At 41.9% G+C, this 13,525-nt stretch overlaps 1 protein-coding gene across 4 annotated transcripts in view; it reads right to left on the reverse strand.

The window, feature by feature from the left end:
- Positions 1 to 276: 276 nt before the first annotated feature.
- The window catches only part of POLQ (DNA polymerase theta), a 54,805-nt gene continuing 41,556 nt past the window's right edge, over positions 277 to 13,525 (reverse strand). For all 4 annotated transcript variants that reach the window (XM_039718153.1, XM_039718152.1, XM_039718154.1 and 1 more), the window contains 8 exons: positions 12,998 to 13,127; positions 10,450 to 10,568; positions 9,687 to 9,871; positions 9,229 to 9,340; positions 7,538 to 7,662; positions 5,911 to 6,064; positions 4,041 to 4,156; positions 277 to 749 (listed from right to left, as the gene is read on the reverse strand). In XM_039718153.1, the coding sequence (XP_039574087.1) occupies positions 636 to 749; positions 4,041 to 4,156; positions 5,911 to 6,064; positions 7,538 to 7,662; positions 9,229 to 9,340; positions 9,687 to 9,871; positions 10,450 to 10,568; positions 12,998 to 13,127 (1,055 nt within the window). In that variant the 3' untranslated portion in view covers positions 277 to 635. The remainder of the gene's footprint in view (positions 750 to 4,040; positions 4,157 to 5,910; positions 6,065 to 7,537; positions 7,663 to 9,228; positions 9,341 to 9,686; positions 9,872 to 10,449; positions 10,569 to 12,997; positions 13,128 to 13,525) is intronic.

The following is a 13,525-nucleotide window of genomic DNA, read 5'->3' on the forward strand; positions in this document are numbered from 1 at the left end:
CAGTTTGCAAGGTAGCAGTAGGATAAATTACAACAGTCAGTCACAAAAATGCTTTCATAAAAGTCAGAGGCCAACCAAGCACAGGTTCCACTCACTGTGAATGCTGCACAGCTGCTCAGTCAGAAATCCAGCCAACTGCAAAGCCACTTCAGCACCTGAATGTCATCAGCAGAATCCAGTACAAGATAATCCTGGCAAAGGCCTTCAAAATTCTGCATCGAGTGCAATCACAATGACTCTTTTTGCCCTAGACAATTATACACAGGCACTGCCAAATTATGTTTGCATCTTGTTTTAATAACATATTCCGGCTCATTTCATGTGTAATAAATTCATTAGACTTTGGGGGTTTATACAAGATCAAGCACCCTTGGCAGAATTCATTTAAATATCCTTCTTTTAACAATTAATAATTTCACAGTTGAAACATGTTTCAGTGCTCTGGCTGAGCTCTGGCTGGTTTGGCTTGGTGAGTTCATCCCAGCTTCCAGCACAGGTTTCAGAAGGCAGCTGGGTACCCTGCCAGCAGAACCACAGCCCAGGAGGATCACACCGCCCGCAGGTGATCCCAGGCCTTCACCCTTCAGTCCGTGGTGCTGCTGCCTCCCCACACATGGGGAAGTCACACAGCAGTGTCACAGCTCCAGGTCCTGCAGGTCTCCCCAGCTGGGGCCAATTTTTACTTTAACATTCAGTTTCACTGAGAGTTTGATGGCGTTTTCCATCTCATGTTTCACGATCTGAGCAACCTAGAAGAAAACATCAGGCATCAGACACACATACAGCTTCAGTGCTCTGGGTTTCTGTCAGTAGCTGGGGCAGACAAGCACCTGGAATCCTATCATGCATTTATTTGCACTGACTTACCACCAATGGGAATGCAAGCAAATCCTGATCAGTGCTTATGAATGGAGAAACTGTATAAAGCCAGCGAGATTTCATGCAGCACAGAACTGTGACTGGTTCTGCAGTGTTAAAGTCTACTCAAAAAAAGAGGCCAAGATTAACTTTCTGTTAAACACCTAAGACTCCTGAAGAGTCTCATCTTTCACTCAGCTGCACAACTCTTAAGTGTTTCACGGAGTTTGTTCTGAAAACTTCAAGGTACTGAAAGCAAGACACAATTTGCCAGGAGCAAAGAACGGTGGCTCCTCCATGTTGTGCCAGCTTGAAAAGCACTCTGTGAAACACAAATCATAAACCTCTGGGAAAGCAGGGCACACTCCATGTGGGTGCTACAAATACTGCCCAGGTTCCCCTCACTATTTAGTTAAGGCAATTCCTGCCCTCTAGTAAACAGATGAGGTAACTGTTCTCTGCTCTCCAGAAGTATTCCTAAGAAAACACTCATTTCAACACATAGTTAGGAGACCAGAAATTATTTCTTTCTGCAGCAGTTTGGATTACAAGAGACTGGATTTTGGGAAAGCAGGGCACACTCCATGTGGATGCTACAAATACTGCCCAGGTTCCCCCTCACTATTTAGTTAAGGCAACTCCTGCCCTCTAGTAAACAGATGAGGTAACTGTTCTCTGCTCTCCAGAAGTATTCCTAAGAAAACACTCATTTCAACACATAGTTAGGAGACCAGAAATTATTTCTTTCTGCAGCAGTTTGGATTACAAGAGACTGGATTTTTTTCTCCTGACTGTAAAAACTTGCTCTGGACAAAGGTACCACCCCTTTTCCTCCCCCAAGACCTATGCAGAATCCAGCCTGGTCTGGATTGCTTATTTGAATGAATCTCTCAATCCACACCCATGCCATGAACCTTTCCACAGCAGACTGAAAAGAGGCTTTGAAGTGATGGTGATTCCTCAGCTCAGCTAGAAGCCACCCTGGCAGCAGAGGAACTATTCAAGCTGTCTGACCCTTCCATGTGTTTTCATCATTTCCTGACAGGGAGGCACCATAGAAATTCCTCCATGGTTTTTGCTGGGGAATGGAGGAGGGGATTTGAGGAAATCAGAGCACAAGATGAAGTTTACAACAGCATGAAGAACTAGGGGAAAATCTGTCTGCCAAGCCCCTATGTCCCTACATACTGCATTTCAAAATGATCTTGATAACCTAGAAAAGTGTTTTGAAATAGGATGTAATTCAGCACAGACAAGTACAGAGCAGAAAGAAGCAGGGCAGAGAATTAGGACAGAAATAATCTACTGTTCAAAAATAGGATGAAAAATAACTACCTGGGCAGGAAAAAAAATGGGGTTATCAGAGATTAAAAACTGAACAGGGCCTAAGCAAGGCACGCTGCTGTGAGAAAACAAGGAAATGAAATTCTGGAACATAGAAAATGTTGCTTGCATGACACACAAATCAATTTTCCACTTTATTCAAACCACTCCAGCCTTGATCAAGTTTGGGGCCCAGCAGATCAAAAGAAACATGAACCATACAGAAGGAGATTCTTTGAGAATGGTCACAAGTCCAGCACATGGCACCAGCAAAGAATATCTGATTAGGGCTGCTGCACCCAGAACCAGGGACAGCAGGGCAGGCAGTTGCTGGTTTATTTTTCTGGCAACTTCCCAGAAAAATCTATGGAGAAATACATCTGAAGGGAGTGAGAAAAGCTGGTAATAATTGCTCTTGAAGTTGAGGTAGTTAATGAAATACAGAGAATACAATAAAAAAATAAGCAAATCCATTCACTTGTCTCCAGTTCTCCTGGGAACACCATGATAAACTGGAGTCAGTATCTAAAGATGTTAAAGCCTATACTCAGGGGATTTCAGTCTTCTACAGGAAGAATATTAGGAGCCTTTCAGTCTCAAAAACAGCCTGCCTAGATTGAAGCAGCAGATGTCTGAACAAAGCTGGCAAAATGAGAAAAATCTTGAGCTGAAATTCAAGACAAAAATACCAAACCTTTTATTTACATGAACACATCTATATTATTAATAAATATACTCACATTCTTCATATTTTTATTAGCAGATATTTATTAATATATACATGCATGCTCAGGCCAGTCAGCACTGCTGAAAGCTCTGTCAGACTATGAGTTACTGCTTGCCATCAGGAGATGACCTTTTGTCATCAGTGATGTGCCTGTGCAGAAAGGGAAGAAAGGTACCCTAGGATATGGAAGCACAGTCTGGGAGCCTCCCTGTGTTGGTGCTCAGGACTTGGGAAACACTGAGCTGCCAACATCCAGCTCTAACACCTGCCCCTGAGAGCTGGCACACAGCACCACAGTGCTCCAACCAGGAAGAAAAGTAGTTAGGGAATGAGGAAAGGAGTACCAAAAGGATAGAATCCTCCTTTCTCTGCACAAAGTACAGTTCTGAGCTAGGCACCCCAGAGCATAAACAGGAAGGCAAAATACCTCCAGATGAGGAAACACTTCCCCCTACACCTGTCAACAATACTAAGCCACTTCACTATTCAAGCCTCACAGAGAAGTTGCATGAACTGCTGATACAAGCAACAAAACTGGCACACAGACTCCTCTGCCCAGGCCCAGGAGTGCCTTCAGGGAAGAGGAGCACACACACAGACATTAAGGGCACTTAAAAAGCACAGAGCAGATTTTCGTTGTACCTACCCCTCTGCCAGCCAGCACCACAGTGCTCCAACCAGGAAGAGGAAAGTAGTTAGGGAATGAGGAAAGGAGTACCAAAAGGATAGAATCCTCCTTTCTCTGCACAAAGAGTACAGTTCTGAGCTAGGCACCAGAGCAAAAACAGGAAGGCAAAATACCTCCAGATGAGGAAACACTTCCCCCTACACCTGTCAACAATACTAAGCCACTTCACTATTCAAGCCTCACAGAGAAGTTGCATGAACTGCTGATACAAGCAACAAAGCACACACTGAAAATGAACTTCAGCCATGGGGGTGGCTTGAACCCAAAAATCAAGGGATCAAGCATGCAAACATGTTTTTTGCATCCAACTGAACTTTGTTTTCACAGCCCTTTCAGCACCCAGGGAGGGGAGGATCCAGGGAAGAGAATGTGAGCTCCCAGAAGGAAGGCTTGTTGGAAATACAGTGATGCAGCAGAGCTGGAAGAGGAACTGCAGGGCTGTACCTGGATGACATCGTCCTCTGCAACTTCATAGAGGAGCTCATCGTGCAGCTGGAGGATGAAGAAGCCTCCTCTGATGGGATGTAACATCCCTGTGTTTCTCCTCCTCAACAGCCTTCCTACACAGGTGAAGAGCAGAGTTTGTTTGGCACCATCATACAAAAGTGTGTTTCTTGTATCAAAAGCCTTTGCACATTCCTAGTGCTGACAAAAAGAACGTGAGGACCTTGAAAATTAAAAAGCCTGTGCCTACAGACAAAACCACAAATCATGGCTATTCTATCAATATTTGTACAGCTACTGAGGGAAAAAATGTTAATGAGAAGTATTTTAGATATACACATTTCAGCTTTACATTATAAAGACATGAATCAGAACAGAAGCAAGAGACAGTTGTGTCTCCTGAACCATCTGGTTTGAAAGTAAATTTTAAACAAAATAGTGCAAAGTTTAATCAGAAGCTGGTTTACAACATTCTCTCTGGCAATGAATTAGGATTCTGCTTTTCTTCCACAAACATTTTAATGGCTAGTTTAAGAAAGCAGTCAGCCCCCTGCAAAATGCAGTTTCTGAATGTGTAGCTCCTGAGCAGAACTGAGGAAGGAAGAAAAGAGCAGTTATTGAATAAACAAGTAAGCAGCTGACAAAACCAAGATCCTGGTGGACCTTCCCTGACAAAAAATAAAACAAATCCTTCCATGGTAAAAGCTGTTGGTGTTTTAAAATAAACAAACACCACCTCAGACGCAGAGACTCAAAAGTTATTTATTTCTCAGGTTAGCTAACAGGAGGACTTCAGTTCACAGAGAGGGTTTCAAGCCATCATCAGCTGCTCACACAAGCCTCACACTGAAGCAGCAATGTTGAAGCAGCCACATGATGCAGGATGCTCCTCTGATGGCACAGGCACCTCTAACTTGCTGAAGAAGAATTCCTTCCAGTTCTGGAAACACTCAGTATCAGAGCAGGGGAAAACTGTCACAAATGCATCTACTCACCTCCCTACAACTACACTGGCCAAAGGTCAGGAGCTTCTACCTCTAGGAGGGGTGGGAAGCTCTGCCAAGCTCATGCCTTCTACTCCTAGCTGACCTCTGAATCTCCAAAATAAACTCCCTGACACATTTTTAGAGGTTTGCCAATTAATTATTTAGTTTCCAAATCAGACTCTTCATATTAAGACAGCTTCATGTTTCAATTAAAGCATAAGAGCTATCAAAGAAATACAGCTCTCCATCTTTTAAGTAGTCTTCCTAAAATACACCTGATGAGCAAAACACCATGTACATTAATCTAAAAAAAGTCTTTGTGGCATTCCTCTGGGAATGAACACCCCAGAACAGCTTTGCTATCAGCAGAAAAAAACTTATGTTGAAAAAACTTATGATAAGTGCTTCATATAATACTCTTGTGAAGTCTCTGTGCATCCAATTCCAACCAACAAATTCCAGAATTAATTCTAACCAAAAAATGTATTTTTGGAAAAAGAAGTCAGCACACTCAATTTTTTCACTGCCTCTGAAGCCAGAGAGTTGCTCAGTTCCTCCTTCCTGCTTCTGAACAATTCTGTGGTGGCATCACAGACCACATCACACATGACCTCTCACTGCCAACCTTTTCAAGATCTGCTCTGAGGTAACTGGAATCTCTGTTCTGGTCACATTTGCTTTAGTTTGTTGAGCAGACATTCTTCCTCCTTCCTGATGACTTTTTTGCCCCTTAAACGCAGACTTAGCACTGTTAGAAAATAAAACTTCTCCCACCTCTAGTCCCAAAAGTACTAACTTTTTTTCATGCCTTTTTTTTTTTTTTTAAATTAACATTAGTAACACTGAAAATCTTGCTCCAATGTGCAAAGAAGAGGCAACCATACCGCTTTTATCTCTCTGGAAGGAGCTCTCCAGATGTCCATGGGACTTGAACACAGAGGAGAAAGCTTCCAGGCGTCTCTGAATATTGACAGTGGCTGTTTTGACAATATCTGCAGCAGATCCCTGAACAGTCGTATTCACAGCCTGGCGCTCTGCCTGAACAGAGATAGTTGCTCTCAAAACTCACCCCCAAAAAATTAAATCCAACATGTCACACGTACTTAATTAAAAATAATAAATACATGGCCAAATATACACAGAGTAAAAATTCGAAATAAAAAGTTTGTTCTATCTGCTTGAGAGAAAAACACATTATAGACTAGCTTCAGACACAACATTTCTACAGGCACCTGACAAAATTCCACAAATTTAAAATTAATGAATATCAAGAGTGATAATCTGCAAGTCACAATCCACAGGAAGGAGAAGCATATACCCATGGTAACAGTTTCAAGGGGAGAGGAAAAATCTCAGTTAATCTAAGCACCACAAGACACTTCTGCCTATCTTCAAAGCCATAAGGGATGGACAACCGAAGGCAAGGAACTGGACTTCATGGACTAACAGTTTGGTCTGCCACACTAAATCCTGACTGCCAGAGCATTACAGCTGTGCAAAAACACAGCAGACCACCATTTTTTTTTCAACACAAGCAACTCCTCTACTAATCCCCTCCTCAGACAAGAAAACTGTACTGAAAGTTTCTTCTTTGTTTAGAGCTGAAACATCTGCAAAGAACTATGAGGATGCTGAAATCTAAGTGAAGATAATTCATTAACTGGTGTTTAATATGATTTTAAAGACTAAATCAAATTTGAACAGAAGATGCATCTAGAAAGCTTCCTGCTGAAGTATTTTTCAGATCAAATTGTCCATTATTTTCAAAAGTTTTTTTAAAGCCTTCTTGTTTCCCTGTCAACTGTTTGGAGTACAAACTCCCCCACTGCCTCCCTGTTTTACTCTAGTCTTTAATTCCATACAACCTGATCCAGCTTCCTACTGAGAAGTATAATGCTTCCTCCCCACAGAAACACCTCCCTAGGGAGTCAGTTTACTCTTACTGAAGTAGAGTCTATGGCAGAAGTGTCCAAAATGACATGGAAAAAAAATTAGTGTGAAGGTGTATACTAAGTAAATACTTATCTAAGAAGTTAGAACAATTTTCCTTTCAGGGAAAATAAGAAAATGAACAAACACCCAAAAATATAGGTCTTAAATGCCCTTTCTTGTTCAAGTGCTGACAGCACATAACATACAAAGACTGCAGAGTGGGAGCAACTCAGCCTGAAGAGTTTAAGTGTACCCCTGTGTGGAGGCTTTGTAAAATCATGTCCATTGATTTCAATAAATTACTCACTCCAGCTCCAACGTGGGAGTTCTGAAGTGAGGTTAGCACAGTGATGACAGCTGCACACCCAGTCACAGAAGACTTTCGTCAAACAGGCCATGACAAAAGCTCTGTTATTCAGAGAGTGACTGAGGGAACAATGAACTGAGCAAGAAGTGGAAGGTCATGACTAAGATGGCTCACAAACCTTGTAAATCTGCAGACACGGTTTTGCAAAGAAATCTGGCATTTTAAAAATAAAACTAAAAAAGAGTTTTAAAAAGGCACAGCACTCGACATACATGAGCTTTACTGTAGGGGTTTGGATCTTTGATAGCTGGCAGGTAGCGCCGTCTCCCCAGGATGGTCTGCACAAACCCATCCCTCCTGCAGCTCCGCACTGTCTCCCTCAAGAATTTCTGAACCCCTGTGAAAGGAGAGAGAAAGTTTTCTGTAATACAGCTGATGTTCTGTACTGACTTCTCAGTGGGGTCACTGGAAGCAGTCTGGGGCAGCCAAGCAGCATAGAGGAGATCCTTTAAATTTCCCAGACCCCATCAGTGGACAAAGGCACACAATCACTCATTCAGCTCTGCTGCAGAACCTATTAAGACTTTTGAGGTGGAAGAGAGTGCACAGTGTCAGGATATCTGGCTGTGCACAAGGAGGTGGGAAGTCCATCCTGCCCAGTGCCCAAGCACAGAGGGTCATATGTGTATTATTGATAATGGAGAGGTCAGAACCTGGACCAGCACTGGAAAGACAAGTAGTAGGGAGAGAGTAAATTGAAAGCAGAAGCCAAAGCCCTTGATGCCTCAGGCTGCCTGACTTCAGGCTGTGTCCCTTCAGATTCTAGGATGAAAGAAAATCACCCACCTGCACTTTGCAAGGGAAGGAGCAAATCCACCAAGAGTGTTAAAAAGAAACAGGTCAAAGAAAGGTGAGACAGGGAAGAGTGAACTTGCACTGCAAGTTCAGGTAACAACTGTACTAAAGTGGGAAAAGTTAACTTCAGACAGCTTCTTTCCATGTTTACAAAATACAAAACATAAAAGGAGGTATTCAAAATCAGGATTGGCAGCCTAAGTCAATTCATGAGGTATGTCATTTAGCAGTCAGCCCGGCAACACCGAGCAAGTGAAAACCCACAGGAAGGGAAGTTACAATATCAGGTACACTGCAGTTTGTATGCACACACACGTCCCGAGAGAGAGGAAGCAGGAAGTCATTCTTAATGGTCATGAAGGAGAGACTATTCAGAAATTAATGGAGACAGAATCTTAACAGAAAACTGTTTTTCTGCATCTGTCTCCGAAAGAAACAAACCCTAAATCTTCAGAACATCATTTTCCAGCTCATTTTCAAGTCCTATGATTAGAGCTAGTTGCCTCTTGTCCCATTTGCCCTCCATTCTTTTTCTGATTGCAGCTCTATTCTCTCTACATCTTTCCTACAAATTAACATGCTGCTTAGAAACACAGCCACGACTTTTTACAAAACAGGGGAGAGCTACTCTGAGCAGCTGGATAAAAATTAAAGAGTAATATGTAAAACAGTTTAAAACTCCATGAAAGCAGAAGACAAAAGCAGAAGAAAGAAGTGGTTGTATTTAAAAATTATAAGCATGGTTCTAAAGTTGTCACAGCATATCATTTGAAGCTGTGTGTTTTAATAAGGAAAAGCATGTTTCTCATTCATAAACTGAAGAGCTTTAAAATTACTCCCCAGGGCTTATTAATTAATTAAAATTACCAAAAAAAATTGTAATAAGTAAAGAACAAAATCCTAAAGGTAAATAAAACAAATGCAGAGCAAGACATTACAGAGTACCAAACTGCTGCATTCATGACCAGACATTTTCAAAATTAAAAGCATTTTCAAGAGATACAAGTAGTAAATTGAGACAAATTTAGGATTTGAAGAAACATGGATAGAAGGGATTAAAAACAACAACCACCACCACCATCCAGCTCCCAAACAGCCATATGCAAACCTGCGTATCTCGATTTGAAGGATTCAATGTAACTGGCAGCTTCATTTTCATCAATCTCCATCTGCTCGCCTAAAGATTTTGCTCCTATTCCATAGATGATTCCATAGCAGATCTGCCAGAAGAAAGGGTGAAGAATCGCAACAGTTTGGTCAGCCACGCAGCGAAAGCAGAGCCAAAACAAAATGTGATCCACTGGAAGACAAGTGCGTGGAAACCATGGCAAGTATTCAAGAAGGGAGACCCCCTCTGAGTCCAAGCCATTCATGCTGCTTTTCTCCACCCTCATCACCCCAAAAAAACCCTGACAGCTCCAGTTGCAACGTACTGGGAGTGGGACGATGGACAAAGGAACTACTGAACAATCACGGCCAAACTCAAACAGAAAAACATGCTACAGTGTGTTGAACACTGAACCTTCCTGCCCAGAAAGCTGCTATTGAATTTTTTCCTAAAATTACCTGCTTAGCTTGTTGCCTGGTCCTGTCCCCAACAGCTTCGGGATCGATCATTTTCCATTCGGCTGCGATGCTCTTAAAGACATCGGTACCACCATTCAAGGCTTGAATGAGGCGACAGTCACAAGACAAATGAGCAAGGATCCTCAGTTCCAGCTGAGAGTAATCAGCAGCCAAGATTAAGCCACCTGAAGTCAAGAAGTTATCAGAAAGCATTATTTCATAAATTATTCCAATATTCCATTCAACTTGCCAGCAAGAAGGACTGAACCCGCCCTTTATCTTCTGCTCTGAGAGTTTTTCACAGAAAATTCTATCAAGACAAATTCTTGCCTGTTTCTCCAGTGCTCAGGCCTGCATGCTTTACATATAATCACATTTAGAATCCATCAAAACCATATAGACAAGTATCTGTCCAGGTGTCTAAGACAGAGCAGGCAATGTGAGAACTGACATTTTAATAGAAAGAACACTAGGTACAGTGCAATTTCTGTATTAAGAGCTGCCTTAGCTACCTCTTCAAAAAACAGGTATTTTTAAAGAGGAAATGAAAGTGTGAACATGTTAATGGTATCATTGGAGTACGTTGCCCAACTGAAACTCTCTTACAGTTGTGTGAATAATTTTGAAGGCATGCTAACTACTGCACTAGTTTTCCAAGTAGGCTGCTCAGACACATATATACTGTTATCAATCCTTAAACCTTCATTATATCTTTTTTGCTAACCATATACTTAACAGTTCTGGAGCAGGAGCAAGGCATTACCTGGGAAAGGAACAAAAGCATGCCTCATGCTAACAGAAAATGGCATTCCTCTTTCTTCAGATCTGTTTGCAGCTTGAACCTTTAGTCCATTAGGCAAAATACTGGAACGCTTTCTGCATCTGTGGAGAAAAAAAATTACTGCCCTTCACCAACTTCTAAAATACTAAGAGATGCATAATCATTTTTACCACAACAGATCAGTGAAAACAAGTAAGACACTGGCCTCTATTCCATTTTTCTGAACAATCCATACCCAAATTTGACCATGGAGGAACTGGACAGAGACCACATAAACATCTGAAAGGGATTTACTGATTCCAAAAAGATTTAGGGATAAATCTTCCTAGTACATTCAGGATTCAGTTTAGAAATTGGATCATTCTGCTCTAAAACAGGTAAGATGAATGGCCCCAGATCTGTGATGAGCTTATTCCAGAAAGACAGCAGAGTCACAGGAATCCTAAAAACTCAACACTTCACCTTGAGTGCCAAGTCCCTCAACATCATTCTCCTCTGCAGAATGCACACACCAGCCCAGAGGCAGAAAAATGCCCCCACCAAGATCACCCTCATTACTGCACACGCACACACATTCACAAGTAAGCCTGTAAAAACAGAGCAGAAGTTGCAGAAAAGGTGCTCATTACACACTGCACATTTCCTCCCTGAAGACTGAGAGGAAAAGTGCCCCAAAGCTGCTCAATTTTCTTTTCTGAGTGGCCAAAAGTTTACAGTGTCACCCATGTGCTCTGTGTCCTCTCAGGGCTGCTTAGGTCTCCTGTCCCACCATTTGTAGCTGCAGATGGAATTGTATCCATGAGCACATCCACTGAACAGTGCACAGCTCTGACACCATTCACATCACAGTCTCCAATCAGCACCATCTACCAGACAGTCCAATGGGCTCTTCACTGGAAGGCAAAACCTTTTTAAGTCTTTGATGTCTGGATCAGGGATCTGAGCAAATTTTTTATCAAAATGAAAAGGTATCTCTGAGATCAAGACTAGTTTCAGCAGAGCACAGAAAAAAACCATCATGCTCTCCCTTGTGCACTTCCTTTTCTTTTTAAGTATTGGCTTTTCAGGCATGGTAGGGATCAATGAGATGAATGCACAAAAATCACAGAAATAAATTTTCAAAAGAAATAAAGGTGAGGAACAATTGCATGTCTGGCTACTGCAGAAAATCACACTGTTCAGCATAGGTTCTCAATTTAGTTAAATGTGTAAGGGCTTTATACCATGACCTAATTTGGCTACACTCCTTTGGTCAGAAGCTTCTTACAACAGGAGGAAAGAGTAGCAATAGTAGTTAGTCAGATAATAGACAGTTTGGACCAAAGCCTGGAAGGCTGATCAGACTTGGCTGGATGGCAATTTCTTTTGTGCCAGTAGTCATTTCTGTGCCTTTAGGATTGCCCATCTTCCTAACACAGTGGCTGCTTAACTAAGGAATGTAGGAAAATGTAGGAAAAGTCAGCCTGAGAGACCTCTCAGAGTCTGGCAGGCACTCCAGCTCTTTGATGGGCTCTTTTTTACAGGGAAGACTCTCAAGAAACCAGCACACTCCCCAGGCATCCTGAAAAACTGCTGCAAGCCTGAGCACTGCCACAGCAATGACATTCCTGCCTCCATGGCTATGCCTGGTTTTCTGAGAGGGAGATGAACAAGATCCTTCTACTCCTGGGTTCTCTTCTCATTACTTTCCCAAGGCACAAGGGTGTTAAACACATGGTGGTAGGAGGCACCGGATAGAAGAATCAAAAACCTTCTCAAATTTCTCACATCTTGCTGTGGGGAAAAAAAGCTTAGAAAAGTCACTCAGGTGACACAATTGGGACAAGAACCTGAACGGAAAGAGAAAATGAACAGGCAGAAAAGTACCACCAAGCAGGAAGCCTCAAAGCTCACAAGGTAGATGCTAAAAGATTGGTGTTTCACTAGACTTCCACACAACTGTTTAGGCATTGGCATGTAATGCTGTCAAAGTAGAATTGTAGAATCATAGAAAACAGGTTATGTGGTAAAGAGAAACCAAATTTAGAAATCTTCCTCTGCTACCTGGTAGTTACTGCAGGTCACTATCACAAATGAAATTATTAACAGAGAATGAAAAATGTGTTCACCCCTGTTCCCTTCAAAAGGGAGCTGCACAGCATAAAACAAATGAATTTTCTTCTGCTTCTTCCACAATATTCTATCCTCTTTCAGAGTAGTTCTTAGCAAGTCAAACCAGATCCTAACTTCAGTTTGGTTATTTTCACACTCAGGCTTTCCATCCAACAGCTGGGAACACAATGCTAATCTCACTGAGGGGTTTCATAAAGAACGTCAAAAAGAAAGCAAATAGCTACATGAAACCACATGCTGTTAGTATTATTATGTCTTTCATGTATCACTGATTTTTAGGTATTTATTCCCCAGCAAGAGAAACACAGAATAACAAGTCACACTGACATGACAGCAGCCACAGGTGAAGGCAGAAAAGAGAAATTTGACAACCCAACCACATTAAGATTAGACAGAAGCTTTGTCAAGATCCTCCTACCTGCCCCCCAATGCAGCACGAGATTTTCCATGGGCTTGGGAGGGGGGGCTTTCTTCAACCACAGTCGGCATTTCAATCTCAAAATCTTTTGGCACATTCTGGATATTTGGTTCTGTGAAGGTTACTCGACCTGAAAGGAAGATAGGGCAGAATTAAGGAAGGGTCCAAAAGGAGTCTCTCTAACTTAATACATCTGCACACACTGCATCTCCAAAATACTGTGGGCAGGAGAGTGAGAGGACACAAACACTGAAAAAAAATTAAAAAGGAAAAGCAATTTGTGTTTAATGGGCTTGTGATGGTTCCCTGTTTCGGTATCACTAATAACCTGTTCTAGAGTCGGAGCTTTACATGGTAATATGTGCAAGAAATGAATAATAATGCTCGTGAACACAAAAGCTATTTTAAACATTTGTTTTCTTAAGGCAGATATATGTCAAATAGATGTACCAGTATTTTTGTTTGCTTGAAGCAGAGCACAGGCTTGATTTCCTATCTTTTCCTCTTAGAAAAGCTGCACACGCATAC

Source organism: Passer montanus, unplaced genomic scaffold (assembly GCF_014805655.1).
Source record: "Passer montanus isolate IOZ18808 unplaced genomic scaffold, ASM1480565v1 scaffold39, whole genome shotgun sequence".
Taxonomy (NCBI): Eukaryota; Metazoa; Chordata; class Aves; order Passeriformes; family Passeridae; genus Passer; species Passer montanus.